Raw genomic sequence first — 24,726 nt, 5'->3', positions numbered from 1 at the left:
CATAAAAACAAGGCCAAATTCAAATTTAAAATCTCTCATTTAAATAACTTTATAGAAATAATTTATAGAATAATGTACATAAGGAATTTGTAGATGTCAGAGTCACTTTAATGTCACAAAGTACATTAATCTCGTAATCATTTAATGGTGTTTGTTAAGCTGAAAGAAAAGAAAAGAAAGGAAACAAAATATATGTACTGATGTGGCGAAGCTCATACCAAAGGAAATGTAATATGTAAACTATAAACACACTTACATTTCTATTCATTTAAAATACAATAATTATTAAAGAAAAAAAATGTATAGAATTATATATATGTACAAGATACTAATCATGTTAAAATGTAAATTTTATCATTAAGCTGTAAATAAACATGGCAACTGATATTTTGCAAACTCTCATTTGAAAATCTTCAAATTCAGCTACAAAGACAAAAACAATTTAAAGTTACAATTATATAGTACGTACATCTAGAATGTTTCATTTTCGCTGGAGGAAAAGTTACTGAAATTATTATAGTTTCATTAACACACTCGACAAACATTTCCACAGTAGGTTCATATTAGAAACGGAAAAATGTATATTTACATATTTTTTATTTGCTTTAATCAAACTGTTCAAAAATTTTACAGGGCAGTATACCAGAAAAAGTATTTCTATGAAGTATTTCCATGAATATACAGGTAATGGACAAAATAATATGAACACCAACGCAATTGCAGAAAACTTGTCTTAGTAGGGGGTTGGGCCCCCCCTTGCCTGAATGACAGCTTGTATCCTACGTGGGATAGACAAATAAAGGTCCTGTAGAGTGTGAACTGGAATACGTAGCCACTCCTCGCACAAAACAGTCTCAAGTTCCGAAAGTGTCATTGGAAGTGGAAACCGATTACGCACTTTGGCCTCCAAAATACCCCACAAAGGCTCAATGATGTTAAGATCGGGGGACTGTGGACACCAGATGAGATGTTCTACCTCATCACTGTGCTCATCAAACCATGCATCAACGCACCTAGCAGTGTGAATAGGGGCGTTATCATCTTGGAAGATGGGGCATGCATCGGGAAACAAAGTCTGAACCATGGGATGGAGGTGGTCACCCAGGATGGTGCAGTACTTCTCTGCGTTGATTCTCCCACGCAGGACGACAAGTGGGCCAACACCATTCCAAGATATAGCCCCCCAAACCATCACAGATCCCCCACCATATTTCACGGTAGGCACTAAGCAGTCAATATCAAATGCTTCAGCAGGAGTTCTCCACACATAAACACGTCCTGTGGTCTGAAATAATGTGAAAGACGATTCGTCTGACCATATCACATGTTCCCATTGCTACTGTGTCCAATTCTTGTGCTCTTGGCACCACCTTCTTCGTGTCACTGCATTATGTGGAGTCACCAACGGTTTGGGGATGGCAACTCTGCCATGAATGTTCACAGAATGCAGCTCCCTTTGAATGGTTTTCGTTAATACAGGGTCCTGGAGGTGATTGTTCATCTCTGCGGTTATCTGGGACAGTGTTGTCTTGTGCTTTCGAGTCACTCAGGGCTGTTTCAGTCTTATGGGAGATTGGTTGACCGTAGTTAGTATTCTGTGTTTCTACTGTTCCTCGCGAACCGGCTGAAGTCAAATTCGTGTCCATATTCACAAACCTTTTCTTCTACTAAATTTTATTGCGAGAATGTGAGTAGAATACGTGTAATATTTACAAATAGTACCAGCAATATACGTATTCTACAACTCTTTCATTTACACAATATTTAGTTTTTAATTTGGATAAGTAGCTTCAACCGGCCGACCAGTCTGTTTAAATTTTGAAATTGTGTCGTCTGATTCTTGTCATTAGAATATTATTTTGGGGATGCGGTAAGTGTTGCCTAATGTAGTTAATGAAATCGTTTAACATTGTATGAAATCACTGCGTAATACGTATCAAAGCTTTTTTTCAAAAGTGATAAAAAGTATCGCTAAACGCGAACCAAATTCCGTTCATTTCATACATCAGTACAGGCTTGCATTCAGTATCGAAATCGAACTTTCTGGTTGCAATTGTGTGTCATTTGTTGTGTAAAATAAAAAGGTAAAATAAATTTTAATGAAATGGTAATAATATTATATACTGTTCTGTAAGGGCCAAGTTCCATGTGTATTACTTAATCTGTGATGTTATGCTTCTGCAATAACTTATTTTTTAAGTTCCTCTCATATTTGCTTGCTTGAGTGGTTTAGGTGGACCAGGTTTGGTTCTCTTACTTTTATATAATAATTATACACACGCGCGGAAATAATCAGAGAATTACACCTAATGATCCTAACGTACTTATGTTATGATTCCGGTAATTATTTAGCTAGTGAAAATAACCCTACATGCTATTCTCACCACCCGGTGAAAATAGTCTCAGCCTTTTTTTATTTGTATGTAGCTAATCCTGAAGGATCATTTGAGGTAAATGGAACTTTGTATTGAAAGCAGCATATTTTCAGTTACTATTTTCACCAAGTTTTTGTGCTATATTCACCTAAATTCTTGATTCTTCACAATGTGGGAATTATTTTATAAAACATTCACGTTCTCCTGTAAGATTTTGTTTTGCATTGCTTGTTAGGTTCTATGTCTCAAAAAATAATCATCTATACCATGTGAAATCACTGCTCTCTCTAAAAACTGGTAATAATAATCAATAATCAGCATTTTTAATTTGTGTTAAGCTCTATGGTTAGTTGAGTGATTTAACTTGCAAAAATTGACAATGTGTGAAATATAATAGCATCTGTACTTAATAATAAAGGTACCAGTTTCATAGATCGGAGACACATTAAAATCATATATTTTGTGTTTTGCATGGTTCGTACCTACCAATTGTGTATTGCGGAACATAGTTCAAGGTGCTATTATGCTTTTTACACAAAAACAAACACTTTTTCTACTGAAAATAAAATGCATTTATCTAAGTGCTATCGAATGCACGTAACGGTGCAATATCACTTACTTTGTGAATGATATCGCTTCTTTTGTTTTCCAATATCAGTGTTTTCCAACCTTTTTCACCGAAAAATACTTACTATCGTGTTCGTCACGTGTGCAAATTGTACATTGCTAACGGATAGCCCCACAAACCATTCCGATAAGGTTAGGTTTGGTTAGGTTAGGCAAGCATAGTGAAAAAGGGGGGGGGTTGGAAACACTGACATGATTTCCTGGTGAAATAGGTACCACGATGAAATAAAATACCTTGACTAATGTTGGAAACCTTAGAGAAACTCATTTCCGATGTGTCTGCGATGTATGAAACTGTTACCATAATAATAATAAAAAAAAACTGGTGAAAATAACTTGTTCTGCTAGTCCCAACACCTCATGAATGTAGTTGCACATTTTTATTTTTATTTTGAGAATAATTACTGAAAATCATGGTTCCCATTGTGTGAAGTTTTTTTTTAGAAGCTATACAAGAGAATGAAAATGTGCTTTCAGTACTGCAAACAACTTTTCAGTTCAGAGAAACCTTTCTCTGGAAAAAAAAAACAACACTTCAGAGTGTGATCATTTCCACAATTTATCTATTTTAAGATGAACATTTTTGTGTTCAGTAACATGCATGTATCATGATACACACAGTACAGTAGTTACTGATATAACAGATTAATCAAGTCCAGTGAGATGTATGAAAGTAATTAGTCTCTGCTGCACACTGTTTATGTTGTACTTCATTAAATGCTAGTTGCTCATGTTATAAAACTATGCGTAATAACTACAGAAAGGAGGTATGGAGTAGCAAGGTCCAATATGAATTTTTCATTTTGTAATGGTGCTCGTATGTCCCTAGGATAAAGCAGCCAAAGTTGATAATGAAGTCATGCATTTCTTAAAGTGAGTACATTAAGTACATTATTTTTGTTTGCCATAGCTTCGGTCGACTTTATTTTTGCAAAGTGTACTCTCATTTATGTGGTGAGCACACTAGCATGTTGGCTACTGAAATGTTATTGTCACCAGGGAAACTATGTTACCCATTGGGCAGTTCCCAGTACATATTTTTTTAATAGCATTTGAACATGAAAACGCAAGAAAATTAATCTCACTGTACAGCACTGTAGAGCATTTATTTAATTTCTAGGAATTATCCACCGTTGTGCGTGTTTTATGCACACATCAAGATAGTAGAAGAGATGCAAATGCAAAGTCCGGTATGGGACTTGGACGTGGGAAGTGTAATAAATATGGCACTTCTCTGTTTAAGTCTCGTATCAGCTGGCACAAAGTTCATCGTGGAGGGAAATAAATCAACATTTCTTCATTCATGTTCAGCTATTTAGTAAATGATGAGTATTTGGTTTTTAAATAAGCTGTTTTATGTAAGAGATATTGTAGATATTATTTTTGTTAATATTTTCTGTGTATTTTTAAAGTAGAAATATTAATTTTCAATATTACGGGTTTTCATTCTTTCAATTGCTTTAAATGCTGAAAGAAGTCTTCAGGGAACAACTATTAATTTTCGAAAATATGTTTTCATGCTTTTCTTTCAGCGTAAAAAGCATATGTGTAGAGTAGGTGCTGCTGCACTTGCTATAATAAGGTATGAAATTTCACTTCATCTTAATGGTCAGTGTCATGACAGTAAATTTGTTTTAAAGGCTGAACTTTTTCGTAGCATTCCACCTAGTACTTTTTATTTATTTGATTTTTGAGAAAACTTCCGAGCATTCTCTTGGTAATTATTATATTTTTTTCTGTGCAGACTAACCTATTTCTAATCAGTGCCATAAGGTATGTGAACTGATCCCTGACAGTATTGAATTTTTTATTATCGAATGGAGCGTAGTTGCTGTACGCAGTCATTTTTTTCCGTTTTAATGTGTGGCAAAGAAAATATTTTTTATTGATCGATGTAAAATCTTGCAATACAATCCTGTATAGCCGAAGGATCAATCAGGGAAAAAAATATTTTTGCAAATATGGATTAACATGACATGAATCATTCTGAATTCTTGTATACTTATTTCATTCCATTTCCCCACCCAAGAAAAAAAAGTTACCTATTTTAAGACTGTCATTTTCGTATGATGTAGATTTTTTTATTAAAAAAAATGCTTTTAGAGGAATTTATATATTTCCGCTCAAAGTAATAGTGAAATTTCAGGAAGTTTTGGTAATAGTACGTTTTCCATATAACTTTCGTATACTTTTATTTTTGTTTGATAGAAATCAATTTTAATGCTAAAAGTTTGTAATTAAACGAAAGCATTGCATATAATTAATTTCCGCCCCTTCTTACTACGTTTAGTCAATTTGCGCGTATAATTTTTTTATACGCGCAAATCGGCTGAACGCGGTTAGAAAGTATCGGAAAGCGAATGGTACGGAACACGATAGTGTTTTGTCGTTTCGAGCAATCCGCGAGCCCTTGCGCATATCGTTCGTCTTCTGTTTTTTCCCCGACGGTGCTGCCGTCGGTGGTCGCGAGGAAACGACCTTCCAGTGCCGCCATACTGTCAACCATTTTTAACCCGCAGCAGTAACATCTTGTAGTAGTATGTCTATGGAGTCACTATTCGCTTCAACACACGTCGATCCCTGTTGGATAACTTTGTTTTTCGCCCACTATTCTCCTTTGCAGACGTTGTCTTTCCATGTTGTCTGTAGGCTGTCAGAACAGTTGACACTGTACTCCGTGCTACACCAACAAGTGTAGCTGTTTTTGTCACAGATGCTCCAGCCAGGCAGGCTCCTATGATCATGCCTCTTTTGAAGTCTGAAAGGTCGGACATTCCTGCATTTGATGGATAGCTGACTGCTCGCATGCAACTCTCACACCAGCTTCTGATAGACTGATATGTTTGCTTTCATCGCCACTAGATGGTTGAAATCTCTGCTGAGTGTTGTTTATTTTCCACGACGGCGTATATAGGCCTTTGCAAACCAAGGTGTTCATATTATTTTGTCCATTACCTGTATATATGGTGTGTGGTGAATCGGGACTAAACTCATCCCGTTTCGCCACATTCTCGCTTCACTTGCATTTGTAAAAGGAATTAAGTCCGTTTGGGTTTGCGTAATATTGCGTCTGCTCCCAGAAGCTCGTTAAGGTTTGTTGATGCTGCCACCTAGCGAGTTTTTCGGGGCATATCTTTTCCTCGTTCCGCGAGACTGTGAGTCGACTTCCTGCTCTGGCCTGATACGGTTGCCGGTGTGCAATTGCCTTTTCCTTGACGAGATAGACGCCCGAGGGAATGGGACGATACTTGAGTAACTTCCCCGATCACCTGGGATTCGTCAGGAATACACTCCGTGTTTCCAGTAACATATAATCAAAGGTGGGCATGGTAAATATAAGTAGTTAGACCAAGATTTGAATTGCTCGGCTTGGAAATATTTATTAAATAACCGTGGGGGAAATACCCTCCTCCTTTGGGTCATTTCCAAATCAACTGATAGCGAATACGTAACAATAATGATGGAACGGTTCTCCATTCCTTATAACATGAGATACACGTTTGAGTTGGAATATAGTGTGTAGTAATTATTACGCCAGGTATTTGTGATATTTATTGGATTTTAATAGAGTGTAAAGAAATCAATTGACGTTGATCGTCGTCAGATTGTTAAAGTTTGCCTGGTGATGATATATGCTGTTCGACCTATTTAATATGGGATTAGTTTGAAAGTAAATGTTTCGTGGTGCGAGGATAATCATTAGTTACTTAAATTTTGCGAGTTTATTGTTGACTCAAATTTCCATTATGTTCAATCCGTATATGTTACGAAAGAAAATCCAAGATCAAATCTAATGAATGTATTTTTAAAAACAGTTTGTTACGTAATAAAGGAAGTCGAAATGAAGTGAAGAACTATCTTATTATATTTGAAAACTGTCGGAGGAGAGGCACGACAAGGGATTAGAATTAGTTCCTTCCCGTTTTTTTCTTGTGTACACACTTTGGAGTGGGTAATATTTCTGCGCACATTTGTAAATTCAATTTCCAGGGTCATATATACGTTATTTCGTCGGGAGCGGGACAAGACGAGCCCGATTCAAGTTCCTACGAATTAGCGTTGATCGCACTAAGGACCGCATCAATAGCACTTTGCTATGTTTAGTCAAATCTGGGTATTACTAGTTTGTCCACCCGGACTTACGGAGCATTTGCCCGTCCTTGATCTTTTTTTCTTTACAGGTGAGTAGTTCAGTTGTGACAGGGTCAATTTCGAGGGGGGGGGGGGTTGTTCTTTATTTTTAGGTGGATGTTTCCAGTCAATGCACCTTCCTTTTTTTCAAATAATCGTTGACAATTTATTGAAGGGTGTGACGTATTCCTACTGAGCATGATAAAGTAGCGAACATGGGCCGTTACAACTAATAGCAACAGAACACAACTAATGGAAGCGTCACAGGTGCCGAAAAAATACAAGAAATTTTAAGCGTGCTTTTTTAAATCACAAAATTAAATTTAAATAAAAATATGTTTTAAATAAAATATACAAAAAATGATTTTTTAAAAAATAAGAATCATGTTTTTATCCACACTGCTTTAGAGACATTGAGATATGGGGGGATACAGAAACCAGAGGTAGTATTCCCCTCATTACTAACCTGGCTCCATCAAAGTCAACAGGTACTGTGGATTAGTAGCAAATTTTTCTAGATTATTTCTGCAGCCTCCAGCGTTAACCCCTGCTAACCAGCAGCCATGGATGGCCTTCACCTGTAACAGAATAACATATTTCAGACTGTCTTTAAACTGATTTTGAAAAAGCTGTAGATATGATATGATATGATTTATTTAATTCCGTTAACCACTGTACAGTGGTTATTCTTCCACAAATGGCATGGAACATGTCAGTACATTAGAGTACAATTTTCAAAATAGTTATAAGCATATATATGTTTGAAGTCGAGATACTATGCATGACATTAAAATAAAATTATTACATTATAATTGGTTTGATTGTGGTTTCTTGGAGTTCTCCATGTTTTCGCTAATATTACAGGGACCGGCAGAAAGAGCTGATGGTTTTGAAATGTGTATATAAATAAAACAATTAATGTAATGCAAGGTTTAATAATCAAAATTGCTACAAAAATAATTGCCATTTTCAGTGCTTACATTATTTTTTCTTTGTTTTGAAAATTGTGTCAGATAAATGACCTCCATTCCGTACACATTCATGTAGTCTTGCCTTAAAGTTGGACGTCGCCCTCACGAGCATTTCATTCGGAATTGCCATTATTTCGTTGCGAATAGCTAACTTGAGATCACCAATTGTTGTGCACATGGTTCAAATGTTCAAAAATGGCGTTTGCCTCGACACAATTGGATTGTTGTGCGAGATCTTTCAACCTCGCTCAACGCCATTTCAGTTAAGATGGAGCAGTGGACTGGGCGACCCCGTGATTTTGTGTTAGAAGCATATTTTAAAAATGATGAGTCCGTTGTGCAAAACCAACGATGGTTTCGAAGGGAGTTCCATGTCGATCGTCACGGCCGTGTACCCAGTCGGAATACGATACTGCTTTGGGTCAGAACTTTTTGAGAGACAGGGTCAAGACTGAAACGTTTCCTGGACGTGTAATGTCAAGAAATGGTGACATTCCCTGGCCTCCTCGCTCCCCGGATCTGACTGTGTGATCAATTCCTCTGGGGCTATCTCAAATCAAAAGTGCATGTTGAAAGACCTCACACAATTGGTGATCTCAAGTTAGCTATTCGCAACGAAATAGCGGCAATTCCGAATGAAATGCTCGTGAGGGCGACGTCAAACCATCCAGTAACTAAATTATTGCCTTGGGGTTCTAAAGTACCTTTCCAACCAATGCACTAAGGTAGGCCTACTTTAGAACCTCAATGCAATAATTTAGTTACTGGCTGGTATTATATACAAATTTCCATACGCAAAAAACCAACCTTCCGAATTAAAATCACAAATACGCCACTGAGTGATCACCCCCCTTAAAGCTTAATTCGCACAGTGCTACTACTAAACAATCCCGCCTCTTCCACGCCCACAACCCTGACTATTTTCTTCGTTCCCTTTGTCTTACCTCGCCTGGAATATCTGTTACACCATCTTGGTCAAAATCAGGTCCCAACGCAGCTATCGTCACTTCCTCAAATTCTTGGCAAAAATCATCAAATTCCATCCAGAATTCCCCATCTGAATGGTCGGCGAGAGACAAACTGTCCTTTGTGTCGTCATCAACGTATTGCCAGTTTTCATCTCTGGAAATGGAGAACACGTTACGTCAATTATGTTAAAGCTTATTTAATGTTTCCATATAAGCTAAACGCACGGCCATGAAATTAGGCGGGTGGCAGAAGTTCGCGCTGTTGCCACGTCGGAGCACGACTCCGTGTGTTCGAAGGTTTAAGAGAATGAAAGATCTCATTGTAGAGATGGTCTTTGTAATCCATGTGATACAAACTGACAGTATGTGCTCGAAAGGTCAGGGATGATACAAATGTGCCCCGGAGAAAGCTCTGTCTGACGCTCGAACTAGGCAACGTAGCCCGGTTGACGTTGCCACACAGTGTAGCCGCCTATTTTGAAGGCTGTGCGTTTACGTATGATATCTTTGCCAGATTATTACATGCAGTACAATATAGACGTATAGTATCTAAGAAATGTAGGAATGGAAAAAGCAACACAGTTCTTTGTTTTAGTTCATTATTCTTGTCATTCAAAAATGTTAAAGCCGGTCTACGTGACCAAGTGGTTAGCACAGGAGCGTTACAATGCCAGGGTTCCGGGCTTCGAATCCCATCCAGGGCATGGGTGTTCTTTGTGGGTGTCCCTTCATCAATTGCATCATATCATCACTCATTCCCATCGTCTCGATTAGCCAAAAGTAACAGAAAAGTGACGTAAATCAATCAATCAATCTAAATTTTAGAATAATATTTGTTCTTCATTGAGCTTCATGTAGTTTAGAGGGCACAATTTTTTAAATAGATTTTAAATATGGCATTTGGCTAAAAAATAAAATGAAACATAAAGTTTTTTCGGTGTTTCATGAAGGTCTTTAAGTGTTTCACTCCAGTCCGTGTAAAATTTTATCGAAAATAAAGGACATCGTTATATGCGTCTTTGAGACTTTAAAACTAATTTTAATTACGTTTTAAGAATAGTTAAGAACACTCACATTGTACATGTTGCTTCATATTGCTCTCTGTTCACACTATATTGCACTAGTGCATCCGAACTAGTTTAGTTTATGAACAACTAAACTAAACTAAACAAAACACAACGACTGACTCTTTCACTTTAAGCGTTTTTTTTAGTTTCCTTGAGAACTAAAATTCCTTCTATGAATATGCCACATCACATACTACATTAGTATGTAACTTCATGCAGAGCGTATACTCGTGTATACGTGGGGCGCGTTCGGAAATTCGCACGAGTTTAACGCGTAAAACAAGGGCCGTTCCATAAGTCCGGCCGTGAAGATTCTGAAGTTCGTTATTCCGTTCCATAAGTCGATTTTCGTGCAATGCGTGAAATTCGTTCTCGCAAGTAACTGGAGGCTAGCTTGTCCAGTGAAAATTGTCTGCTACTTGCAGACAGTGCATATGCATGATGATTACAAACTGCAATAGTTGGGATGCACTAGTGCAACATAATTTCAACAGAGACCAATGTGAAGCAACTTGCACCATATGAGTATGTCTTAACTGTTCCTAAAACACAATTGAAATGAGCATGAATGTCTGCAGCAGAAATAAAATAAAATAAAATTATTAGGAAAATATTTGGACCTAAAAGGGATGAGGAGACAGGTGAGTGGAGAATGTTACATAATTTAGAATTCCACAACATGTATTCCTGCCCAAATATTATTAGAATAATTGAATCAAGAAGACATGCTAGGAAGGCCATGTGGCGCAAATGGGACAGGAAAGAAGAGTTTACAGGACTCTTGTTGAGAAACCTGACAGTAAGAAACCGGTAAGAATGCCAAGACGAAGACGGAGGAATAACGTTGAGATGGACCTAAAGGAAATCGGTAAAGATGGAAAAGATTGGATTGATTTTCCCCAAGATAGGGACAGATGGAAAGCTTGTGTTGCTGCTGCCATAAACCATCGGGTTTAAGATGGCTAGAGAGTTAGTTAGTTAGGTATTGTAAGCCCATAGTGTAATATTACTCATGAATGACGGATTGAGACTCAATAGACAGGTGACTCAGGAAGGTTATGCCATTGACTGGGCTTCTGCGCTGGGCGAGCGAGAGGTCTAGCGTGGCAGATCCTTACCGACTGAGAGACACTTTGGACGAACTGGACACTGGCTGGACAGGCTGAGTATACTGCATTACCGTCTATCAACCTTTTGGGGCCTGCATGGCCGGGTGTAATTTACCTAAAGATAATAGAGTTATTTTGAGTTCTTAAAAGTGCAAGAAAAGGAATTTGTCTTTGTTTTAATTTTTTTAGGTGGATTGTTCCGGGTCATGTTGGCTGTGGGGGTTTTGGGCGGGGCTGCGGTTGGCTCAGACTCGTGTATCCGTTACTGACTGACTGGTGACAATCAAATGGGACGAACTGTACCTACTATTTTAACTGGGCGTTAATCCATATAAATTACTGTTGAGTTAACTAAATTTGGAAAGTATAAGTAATAATATTATTTGTAATAAAGAATATGTGTTAAAGAATATTAAGTTTAAATTGAATAATTTAAGTACCTAATATATGATCATTACGTTCCACTGCGCCGATAAGACAATCCTCGTCTCACTTCTGTAGTATAAAAGGGGAAACAAGAGACGTAGAGGATTATAGTATGTCTGCAGCAGAATTTATTTCTGCCACAAGGACATGCCAGCGCTGGATGTAATATGGAAACTTTCAATAAACAAAACACTGTGCCTGACTCTTTCACCTAAAGAGTTCCTTAGGTAGGTAAAAAAACTGGTTTCACCAGGTTCACGAGGCCAGTTCTTGTTGTTCGATTCGTTAAGACTTAAGGATCACGCCAATAGAAAGGGTAAATAAAAGCTTCTTATGTCAACTGCACTGAATGAGAATAATATTTTCCTATCCATTAGAAATGTTGATAATTTCTTGAGTAGTTACATCGAATATTCAACTTTTCCATGAATACTTAAAGTACGATAAATAACATTAAGGCGCGCTTTAGACGGAAGCATATCCTTTTACATTTTTGCTAACGTAAATGTTATGTGAATGCTTCAAAAATCTTATAGCAGATAGAGCTTTACACGGAAGCAGTTCACCTAACATTTCAGTTAGCTTTTGTGATTGCAATGTACGTAGCCTACAACATATACTGCACGAAAGGCACGTCGAGTTACACCATCTATTGTGAGTGTACGGGGTTTACAATTGAAACAACTAAAATATTCTTCCATTCGTGTACTGTATACGTTATAAAGTATGCATTTAAGCAACGCCATTGCTTTGTACCTAATACCGTTTTATAGGAAACGTTATTCCTTTCGGTTGAACAGTTATCGGTTTTTAAAAATGTGAAGTGATACATTGTTTACCGCGGCCGCCATTACATCTACACTCGTGACCTAGATATCGCTTCTGATTGGTTTATGCTACGGAAATAGGACCGATTCTATCCTTGAGAAATGCCATGAAATATGTCATGCCATCTGAAATGCCGTAAGATATTTCACGTTACGCGGTAGCATTTTGGTCATGGGATAAATGTTAAGAAAAATTCTATAGAAAACGCTTTCGTCTAAAGCGGGACTAGCCCAGTTCAAACACTTTGAATGGAATTCCTTTGATAGCTTACCCATCACTCCAAGCTCCCGTCCATTCTGTAAAATCAGCCCACGGGTTCCTGACACGTATTAAGTGCACACTTCCCAAATCGCCAGCTTCGATCTTCCTGATGTCCGTCACCGTGTAGGCGTGTCCTTTCACGAGGCCATTAATATCTGCCAGCCTGGAAGCCTGCCAATCGCCCTGAAAACAACAATATTTTCTCACAAGATGAACACAAGTTCATTGGTAGAGAAAGGGATTTATATTTTAAAAACTGTCACTTTGAAATAAATATTCACATAATCATCTTCGACAACACTACTCTAAAGAATTACACCATATTTTTAACCAACAGCACGACCTATAATTTGTTTCATTATTTTGAAACTGTTCCTGACTAAATTTACATATAATATGGTCTATATTTATTTTTTTAAAAAAAGCTAAAAAACAACTGAATCTCTAAAGGACTCAAGAGCAGTGGCGTAGCAAGAGGAGGGGTCTCGCATCCATTGGGGCTTGTACAAAAGAAATGTAAGAAATTGAAATGATAAAAATAGATAGAAAAGGCTATTTTTTGTGTGTAATAAAACTATAACATTCTGTTTTTACCCTGCTTTAAATTCCAGTTAAACGTTACAATTTGAATGCACGTGCCAAGCAATTAATATTTTGAAAAGAACGTACAATAAACGATAGTCGTCTGATTTTAGAAGTCACGCTCCTTTAAATAAGCTATGAATAAAATAATTTATCGTTGTATCGAATCTGTTATTGTTGTTCGTGTCATGCGTTTTAATGAAATTTGCAAATGAGTGTTTACTGTTGTACAGTGTCTCTCAAAAGTTTTAGGACAACGACATGTTAAACTAGGCAACCCAATTTACACAAGCCGTTGGTGGGTTGCGTGCAGAGTTAGGCTCAATTTCAGGGTTGCCACATGCACAATATATATTTATAAAATACGCGAAAGAAATATGAACAAGTATTATTGTATAAAATTATTAAAAATATCACTATTATATCGCAAATGACAAAATTCTTTCTGAAAGAAAAAAATAGGTTTTCTAGCATTTCATCGCTGATGAGTCTACAGTAAGGAAAAGAGGTGAGAGGAAACGAAAGGTTACAAAAGAGAGGAGAAAGAGAAAGCCAAAGGAGAAGAGGAAAAGTAGAGGAGAGAAGAAAGATAGGATAGACGAGGAGAGGAGATGTAGTGAGGAGAATGGAAAAAGATTCGAGGAGAGATGAGGAAAAAAGAACAAAGAAGAGAAAAGAGGAGGAAAACGAGAGGAGAGGAGACGAGAAGACGGAAGTGGAGAGTAGAGTAAAGGGGAGAAAAAGAGAAGAACGAAAAAAGAGAGAATAGTGCAGTGGAGTCGGAAATCTAAGACAGGAAAGGAGATAAGAGGAGTGGAGAAGAGTGGGATGGAGATAAGATGCGAGAAAAGTAGGGAAGGCGATATGAGATAAAAGCAGAACGGAAAGAGGGGAGAGAAGAAGGAGAAGGAACTGGAGAGAAGAGGTAGTTGCAGAAAATATCGTCCGAGCATCAAGAATGGATGCATTGTTCAAATTATCGACATGAAACATTCAATAACATTTTGAAATGTACTGGAGAATATATTAGATCGGTGCGAAATGCCTTTTGGCTGAGTTCAGAGCAAATTAAAATCTTTCATGTAAGATCTTTGATTTTACCTGCGATTACACCACTAAAAAAATGAATGTAATTTTTAATATTTATAAGAATTATTCAATTTTTCTCCACTTCTCGGTCCGTTGAAATGGAGATTTTGTAATGCAATATTTCCCCTCCCCCCATCGTTAATTCCAAACTGAATCATTCCGTTTCACACGGCGTGGACAATGAACACAATGGGATATGTCTAAAACTTACGAAAATTTTCTGCCACCGGAAGGGTTACGACCATCAGATTGACAATCCTGAACGGTAGCCACTACCCTACAAGCTTTAACTCCTTAAACCAGGTAGAAGAACCACTACACCACGCCTTTACCTTCGAATGAAACAACATTTTTTTTTAAGTATTCTGTCCCTCCAATATTGTAAATGTCGTTTGGTATACGTGTAGTTGAACTTTTACTTTAATTTTGATTTGCTTTCTTGTAGTATAACCGATATCTTCGAGAAATAATTTTCGAAGTGATTAAAAACGAGAATATTGGTAGTTGTGAAAATGCGAGTTATTTCTTCTAACTTATTATTGTGATTAGACATTACTAATGGAAAATAACTAGAGGCTTGAACATTACAGGACGATGTTCTTTTCCTGTGATACTGTAACAGACAAAATGCTTGTTTACTGATGCAAGTCTTGTGTCAAGAACAGTCTTATGAAATGTATTTGCTGTTGCGTAAGATAACACGAAATAATTACACCGTGTGCGAACTACCAAATCTGCGCAACGTTATACGTAAACAGGCGGAAAATTTTATTCATAAAATCACTTCACATTTGACAGTGTTAGCCAAGAGAGACTCGTGGGACACTGTGTTAAGGTGCTGGACTAAATCCTTCTAATTTTTCTTCCTCGAAGAACAACAATTTCTAAGGAAGATCAACAGTGATGATATTTCTTATTTCTTTTAAATGCTTATACTTTCCTTTAATTGGGTTAAAAATAAATAAGAATATTGCTTGCATTTCTGTCATTGAGGTAGACCAGAGAGAGAGACAGACAGACAGACAGATATTACAAAATAGTTCATATAGTGCGAGCGCCATTAAAAAGTCATGATAATTCTATGTTGCGTACTTAGAATTATTCATACAATAAAGAACATGTCTAATTGTGAGTTAACAAAAAAAACAATAATAAAGATACATTTTCGCATCACGATTGCAGTTCGAAAAAGTCGGGACAGGGATTGAAAGTAACGCACTGTCCTGACTAAATCGGTGAATCGGACGTCTGGTAGCCTTGCATCAATGATTATAAAACTAAAACCACCCAATATTGCAACTTGAAGACTTTTGGCCAAGAAACAGATTGATTTATACAAAAGCAAAATTGAAATTTTTACTCATTTAAAAAATCGACGATGTTATTTTCGTATTTGTTTATTTATAGGTTCACATTTAAATATTTTAGGGTTCGAGGGGGAAGCATGGCCCACATGGCCCCTCCCCTGGGTACTGACATTACGTAGACAGTGGAAGAGAAATTTTGGAGAACCTTTCTATTAAATTTAGTATTTACATTCACCTTATGCTCAGATAGGTTAAACCGTTTATTGAATATCGTGAACTTTTCGTTTAATAGATAATATTTGGTTTTAAACGACGGGAGAACATTGGTCGAATTTCCTTTCTTGCTCTTTTGAGAGAATATATACTTCTACAATAGCAATCGCGTTCGGAAACCGTGAAAAAAATGACTTGGTTTTCAAAGGCAGACAAGCTTGATAGTCTAGCTTGCTCGCGATCAAAGTGACTCACTCACGCTATTCAAGGCTGCTTCTTATCGCAAGACACTGTGCTTTGATGCACAGTGTCTGCACCCAGCACGTTACAAGTGACCCGAGTCGAATTTTAAAGAGAATCTGAAGAATGGTAGATTTCATCAGAGGCGGCTAGGTAGGCACCAGCTCAACATGCAATATTTTAAGTGATAATTCTTGACAAACAAAAAACCGTATTGAATAATTATTGGGATAGTAATACGTGTATCCGCTCCTTTTTAACAATGTAAGCTCGAAGACAATTTGTATTCCATGTATTTATATTGGCAACTTGGTCAACCGGAGGTTATTTTATCGCCTTCGATAATCGAATTGTCTGATCGATTATTTTTTGTTTACCCAGGAACATGCCCCATATGAGATTTCCGAGACCGGGTTACGCTACTCACTCGTAGCTCCCCAATTTTTTCACGATGGTGGGTTGTCACCGGTCCCATACACAGGCCGAGAACCTAGAGAGTGAGCATAGGCGGACTCGAATCCATGCCGTCCTGCAGTCGGAGGCCACGGAGGAGGACTTTTCTTATTTTACCTTTTGATAATCGCGACGATGAGGATGAATAATGAATATAAAAATAAAGAAGGTCACGCACAAAGTAGAGGACGAGTTCTCTTAAGTGACGAGTTCAAGCCCTAAATATGAGGATTTCAACCTTAGACGACCTCAATTTCAAAATTATAAACAAAATGCCTACTTACACTAAACTTCTCATCAAGGCCAAAATAGTTTGTAACTGTGAAACTACCCCTGAATACAAATTGACATTTTTTTTCCATGTGAGTAAGAATTAAATGTGTGGTATACAGAGATAGATGATACATTTTGAGAAACAATTAACTGTACCCTGTCCCAGCATCTCTGGAGCAAAGCCGCGCATAGCGGAAGAGAAGTGGAGAGGGGATCGAGTGGACAGAGCGAATCAGTGCACGCTGCTGGGAAGGCTGGTAACTGCGGTGGCTTTCCTTCCTCCACGCAATCCCATTCCTCTCACGTGTTCATCGCTGCTCAGATACTTGTTTTCGTTCACCTGCTCCAGAGAAAAGTGGGACAGAGTGTAGTTCGCATACATGTAGCAAGTAAAGAAACTTATCCCAGAATGAAAATTCCACATAGTTTTAAAACGTTTGTTTAAGCAATGAATAACTGGAAACGGATCACACATAATTCCCTTGTCAAAATCTAGTGGTCGAAAATTAATTTCAAGACATTTCATATCTATTCACCATATTCCAAGTTATAAGGAACTATTTCGTAGATGTTCATGAAACCGTTATAAAATTACAAATAAAATATATTCACAAGCTTAGATATACTAATACGAAGAAAGAAATTCAGAGTTAAATTTCAAATGCATGTGTATAAAGTAATTCTAGAAGTACAGAGCTATATCTGAGTATTTAACTTCTTTTTTGCAGCTAACGTTTACAATACTGAGGCGAAAGAATAATTAGGAACACTAGCTCCAAGAAAAAAAAGGGCGTAGTGTATTGGTTAGAGTTCTTGAAAGCATTGCGGTCCCACGTTCGATCCTCCATACTAGATCCCTTCTATTAAACAAGAGCATGGTAACATTATTTGTAATAGCAGTATATAGTGGCTACATTGTTCTGCATATGAAATTTATAATAAAAATAAACAAATAAATGAATTGACACGCGTTCAACGGGATATTTTTATATATAAGATCATGTTATGATACTCTAACGATAATTGTGTACTGCTTAAAAGACATTGACAAATATTAATGAAATAACTACTTATATGTGTGGCAATTCAGGACATGCTAATTTTACCCCTTTTCCCACTTGAGTTCAATGCAAGGATGTGTAAAAATTTCAATTTTGCTTTTGTATAAATCAATCTGTTTCTTTGCCAAAAGTCTTCAAGCTGCAATATTGGGTGGTTTTAGTTTTATAATCATTGATGCAAGGCTACCAGTACGCAACATAGAATTATCATGACTTTTTAATGGCGCTCGCACTATATGAACACTTTGATCGCGAGCAAGCTAGACTATCAAGCTTGTCTGCCTTTGAAAACCAAGTCATTTTTTTCACGGTTTCCGAACGCGATTGCTATTGTAGAAGTATATATTCTCTCAAAAGAGCAAGAAAGGAAATTCGACCAATGTTCTCCCGTCGTTTAAAACCAAATATTATCTATTAAACGAAAAGTTCACGATATTCAATAAACGGTTTAACCTATCTGAGCATAAGGTGAATGTAAATACTAAATTTAATAGAAAGGTTCTCCAAAATTTCTCTTCCACTGTCTACGTAATGTCAGTACCCAGGGGAGGGGCCATGTGGGCCATGCTTCCCCCTCGAACCCTAAAATATTTAAATGTGAACCTATAAATAAACAAATACGAAAATAACATCGTCGATTTTTTAAATGAGTAAAAATTTCAATTTTGCTTTTGTATAAATCAATCTGTTTCTTGGCCAAAAGTCTTCAAGTTGCAATATTGGGTGGTTTTAGTTTTATAATCATTGATGCAAGGCTACCAGACGTCCGATTCACCGATTTAGTCAGGACAGTGCGTTACTTTCAATCCCTGTCCCGACTTTTTCGAACTGCAATCGTGATGCGAAAATGTATCTTTATTATTGTTTTTTTTGTTAACTCACAATTAGACATGTTCTTTATTGTATGAATAATTCTAAGTACGCAACATAGAATTATCATGACTTTTTAATGGCGCTCGCACTATATGAACTATTTTGTAATATCTGTCTGTCTGTCTGTCTCTCTCTCTGGTCTACCTCAATGACAGAAATGCAAGCAATATTCTTATTTATTTTTAACCCAATTAAAGGAAAGTATAAGCATTTAAAAGAAATAAGAAATATCATCACTGTTGATCTTCCTTAGAAATTGTTGTTCTTCGAGGAAGAAAAATTAGAAGGATTTAGTCCAGCACCTTAACACAGTGTCCCACGAGTCTCTCTTGGCTAACACTGTCAAATGTGAAGTGATTTTATGAATAAAATTTTCCGCCTGTTTACGTATAACGTTGCGCAGATTTGGTAGTTCGCACACGGTGTAATTATTTCGTGTTATCTTACGCAACAGCAAATACATTTCATAAGACTGTTCTTGACACAAGACTTGCATCAGTAAACAAGCATTTTGTCTGTTACAGTATCACAGGAAAAGAACATCGTCCTGTAATGTTCAAGCCTCTAGTTATTTTCCATTAGTAATGTCTAATCACAATAATAAGTTAGAAGAAATAACTCGCATTTTCACAACTACCAATATTCTCGTTTTTAATCACTTCGAAAATTATTTCTCGAAGATATCGGTTATACTACAAGAAAGCAAATCAAAATTAAAGTAAAAGTTCAACTACACGTATACCAAACGACATTTACAATATTGGAGGGACAGAATACTTAAAAAAAAATGTTGTTTCATTCGAAGGTAAAGGCGTGGTGTAGTGGTTCTTCTACCTGGTTTAAGGAGTTAAAGCTTGTAGGGTAGTGGCTACCGTTCAGGATTGTCAATCTGATGGTCGTAACCCTTCCGGTGGCAGAAAATTTTCGTAAGTTTTAGACATATCCCATTGTGTTCATTGTCCACGCCGTGTGAAACGGAATGATTCAGTTTGGAATTAACGATGGGGGGAGGGGAAATATTGCATTACAAAATCTCCATTTCAACGGACCGAGAAGTGGAGAAAAATTGAATAATTCTTATAAATATTAAAAATTACATTCATTTTTTTAGTGGTGTAATCGCAGGTAAAATCAAAGATCTTACATGGAAGATTTGAATTTGCTCTGAACTCAGCCAAAAGGCATTTCGCACCGATCTAATATATTCTCCAGTAACTAACTAACTCCCTAGCCTTCTTAAACCCGAAGGTTCATGGCTGCAGCAACACAGGCCTTCCATCTTTCCCTATCTTGAGCAAATTCTATATACTCTTTTCCATCCCTACCAATTTCCCTTAGGTCCATCTCAACGTTGTCCCTCCATCTTCGTCTTGGCCTTCCTACAGGTCTCTTACCATCAGGTTTCCCAACAAGAATCCTGTAAACTCCTCTTTCCTCACCCATTCGTGCCACATGGCCTGCCCACTTAAGTCTTCTTGATTTAATTATTCTAATAATATCTGGACATGAATACAAATTATGTAGTTCTAAATTATGCAACCTTCTCCACTCACCTGTCTCCTCATCCCTTTTAGGTCCAAAGATTTTCCTAAGGATCTTATTTTCAAATACTCTCAATTTATGTTCCTCTTTCAATATAAGGGACCAAGTTTCACATCCATATAATACTACAGGCAAAATTACTGTTTTGTATATTTTAACTTTTAGTTTCTTAGATATTAAATGAGAAGACAAAAGTTTATGGAGAGAGAAGTAACAAGCATTTCCTGAATTAAGCCTACTTTTTATTTCCTCTTTAATATAATTTTCATTTGTTAATATTACTCCTAAGTATTTGAATTTGGAAACTGGTTCAAACGAGTTGTTATCAATAATTACATTTTGATTATTACCTAACACTTGGTTTCGGCCTGTAAGCATATATTTAGTTTTCTCTTTGTTAACTTCCAAACCTATCTCTTTAGCAGTTTTGAAAAATATTTTAGCATTATTCTTAATTGTATTCACATCATCCCCCAGTAAGTCTACATCATCTGCATATGCTAACAACTGAGTCAGACCATTTAATTTTAGTCCTTCGTTAGTTTCTTTTACCTTGCTTACAGTATATTCTAAGGCAAAATTAAAGAGCAATGGAGATAATGCATCACCTTGTTTTAACCCATCATGAATTGTAAATTTGTCAGACATATTAATACCCACACGAATTTTACTTTCTGTTTCACTGGTGCATACTTTTATCATACTAACAAGCTTCTTAGGTATTCCAAACTCTACTAATATATTATATAATTTATCTCTTTTGACAGAATCATATGCTTTTTTGAATTAATAGCTGATGGACATTTTGATTATATTCCCACTTTTTTTCAAGTGTCTGTCTGATGTGAAAAATTTGATCTGTAGTTGATCTGTTACGTTTAAATCCACATTGATAATCACCTATAATTTCATTAGCATATGGGGTTAGTCTTGTTAAAAGAATGTTAGATAATATTTTATATGTTGTTGAGAGTAGAGAAATTCCACGGTAATTATTGCAGTTCATTTTATCACCTTCTTTAAACACAGGAACAATTATGGATTCTTTCCACTGTTGAGGGATTTCTTCTTTATTCCATATTAAACAAATTAATTTATGAATTTGACATATTAATGAATTTCCACCATATTTAATTAACTCAGCTGGTATTAAATCAATGCCAGGTGCTTTGTTATTCTTTAGCCTTTTAATAGCATCTTTAACTTCAGTCAAGTTAGGTTCTGGAACTAAAGGTTCTGCTGTGTGGACTTCATTTACTTCTGATTTATCTCCTACATGGACATTTAAAAGGTCATTAAAGTAGTTCTTCCATCTATTTAGAATATCGCTTGGGTCAGCTTGAAAATCACCGTCTTTATCTTTTATCAAGTTTACTTTAGGTTGCCACCTAAGTATATTATCCAGTACATTTCAAAATGTTATTGAATGTTTCATGTCGATAATTTGAACAATGCATCCATTCTTGACGCTCAGACGATATTTTCTGCAACTACCTCTTCTCTCCAGTTCCTTCTCCTTCTTCTCTCCCCTCTTTCCGTTCTGCTTTTATCTCATATCGCCTTCCCTACTTTTCTCGCATCTTATCTCCATCCCACTCTTCTCCACTCCTCTTATCTCCTTTCCTGTCTTAGATTTCCGACTCCACTGCACTATTCTCTCTTTTTTCGTTCTTCTCTTTTTCTCCCCTTTACTCTACTCTCCACTTCCGTCTTCTCGTCTCCTCTCCTCTCGTTTTCCTCCTCTTTTCTCTTCTTTGTTCTTTTTTCCTCATCTCTCCTCGAATCTTTTTCCATTCTCCTCACTACATCTCCTCTCCTCGTCTATCCTATCTTTCTTCTCTCCTCTACTTTTCCTCTTCTCCTTTGGCTTTCTCTTTCTCCTCTCTTTTGTAACCTTTCGTTTCCTCTCACCTCTTTTCCTTACTGTAGACTCATCGGCGATGAAATGCTAGAAAACCTATTTTTTTCTTTCAGAAAGAATTTTGTCATTTGCGATATAATAGTGATATTTTTAATAATTTTATACAATAATACTTGTTTATATTTCTTTCGCGTATTTTATAAATATCTATTGTGCATGTGGCAACCCTGAAATTGAGCCTAACTCTGCACGCAACCCACCAACGGCTTGTGTAAATTGGGTTGCCTAGTTTAACATGTCGTTGTCCTAAAACGTTTGAGAGACACTGTACAACGCAACAATGAACACGACGTAGAGGAATGGAAGAAGCTCATAAGCCTCCCAACGACCATGTCACAAGAACAATAGACAGGGCCGGCAATATCAACACAACAGATAACATCGGCTCATCTCTGCACTATTCAGAAGTCGTGAGCGAATTCTGTCCCAAGGGAAAGCAGAGAAATACATTTTCAGAGTGAGTGAAATTATTAAATATCACTTTAATTAGTAATTATTACTATTAAAATTCAATCATACATTGGTTGACGTATGTCTGATGATTTCCTATCAATTTACTTTGAGATTTCATATTTAAAGAACAGGGGGGGCGGCTCACATTCTAATCTCGCCTAGGGCCTCGCGATATGTTGCTACGCCAATGCTCAAAAGCAAAAGGTAACTCATGCAACAGCAAATATATTGTTTGTGCTAACAACTGATCACTTAGCTGAATATATAAACTCTTTCCAAATGTTTCCTGTTTTCATAACTAGGGGAAAAGGAAATTTCAATATAAAATTCTGTCAAATCATGCAAGGAGACTAGAATTAGTAAAAAAAAATAATGATGATATTCTGTAACTACGTACATTACGTCCATATAGAGAATGACTCCAATAATTAAATTCTGAGTACGTACCTGGTTGATAAAACGAATACAACACAGAGTTTCAGGTCCAACATCACAAAATTTTATTTATGATACTTAATTTTAGGTTCAAATGTAAATAAAATTCTTATTAATGTATATTGAATTACTAGAAAAAAGCTGAATTGAACAATGAACAAAAGTGCTTTACAGTAGCCGAATTGGAAATAAATTTCTGCCTGTATGCACAGAACTGTCTTTTAATACAATCCTTTTTTATATATCTTAAATAATACATCGATTTTCTTTCTCTCTCTTTTATCACAACATATTCCGATCCTATTTTATTTGTGCCATGCATGAATTGTAATAAGTAATAGTGGCGGTGATTAGGTTCTAAAACCGGGGGTTATGGGGAGACAGTACATTTCCCTCTGTAGATAAGGTTTAGCATGATGCTGCGGGGACAAAAGTGGCAAAAATTGGGGGAAACTGCCCCCTCGGCCCCACTGTAAAGTAATTCATATTAAACCACTCACTTCTTCCTAATACTACAAAAATCAGCCACAAAATTGACATGTATGATCACTGCCATTTATCCTGCCAACTGATAGGCCTACATTGTTTACTTTATTGCAACTTATGTGAAAAATCTGTAAATGGCCGTCCTTTGTTACCAATTTCTAAACACGTTGCTGGTTGATTCTGTAAGTCCTTTTGGTTGAATATGTTAAATGATTCCAAGTTCAGTTTAGAACTTTCTAGCACATTCTCGGCGCTATTGTTGCGTTTCTCATGGCGTATGATCGACAAGGAGCGCTCAGCCGTGGACGATGGGGAGGGGAAGAGTGCAGAGTGCCGTGCGGTACAACTCAAACGTGCAAGAAAGAGAGAGAGGGGGGAGAAGTTAGAAAAATGAGCGAGTACATGGTTGGCCTTTGCGTTGCCACTTGTACGATCAGCTTCAATAAATAGCTAATAGACAAATTTAAAAATTTACTGCCGGTATGCTTTTCTGCATCTTAATTTACTACCGGTATTGCATACCGGTTGATACCGACCCAATTCGACCTCTGGTGTTTTATTGAAGTACGAATTTATAAACATTGAACACGAGCAAATATTTCCGACATGCAGATGATATCGAAAATGTCTTTAGAAGTAAAAGCCGCATTTGTTTCGTCCCTCTAGTTTATACTTATGGTTTTTAAACTTATACAGGTTTGTAGCCCGACATTATAGAGCTGATCTCTTGCTAGGAATTATACAGATTCGGTGGACCTGTTTATGATTTTCTTTTAGCAAATAATTCGACAAACTGTAACATTTTTTTCAAGGAAAAGAAAAAGATTAGATTTTATAAAATGTATTTATAACTACTTAAGACATTTCAATGCTATAATACCTTTCGATGTTTGTAGTATTCCCTAAAATATACAATTGAAATTGTATAGAATTTTTGCAAACTGTGACCGTGACGGAAAGGTGCAAGACCGTATATGAAGCGAACATCCTGGTCTCTCAGTTCACTGAAAGTGAAAGCTTTTCGAATTGCACTTC

At 36.7% G+C, this 24,726-nt stretch overlaps 1 protein-coding gene across 3 annotated transcripts in view; it reads right to left on the bottom strand.

Annotated features, from left to right (window-relative positions):
• The window catches only part of LOC145989857 (calpain-A-like), a 165,073-nt gene that overhangs the window by 10,794 nt on the left and 129,553 nt on the right, over positions 1–24,726 (bottom strand). For all 3 annotated transcript variants that reach the window (XM_083125314.1, XM_083125315.1, XM_083125316.1), the window contains 3 exons: positions 12,774–12,946; positions 9,049–9,226; positions 7,600–7,711 (listed from right to left, as the gene is read on the bottom strand). In XM_083125314.1, the coding sequence (XP_082981440.1) occupies positions 7,600–7,711; positions 9,049–9,226; positions 12,774–12,946 (463 nt within the window). The remainder of the gene's footprint in view (positions 1–7,599; positions 7,712–9,048; positions 9,227–12,773; positions 12,947–24,726) is intronic.

This window comes from Lepisma saccharinum, chromosome 7 (assembly GCF_977018435.1).
Source record: "Lepisma saccharinum chromosome 7, izLepSacc3.1, whole genome shotgun sequence".
NCBI classification, from domain to species: Eukaryota; Metazoa; Arthropoda; class Insecta; order Zygentoma; family Lepismatidae; genus Lepisma; species Lepisma saccharinum.
Note: the sequence above shows the minus strand (reverse complement) of the source record. Positions and strands in the feature narration are given on the sequence as shown.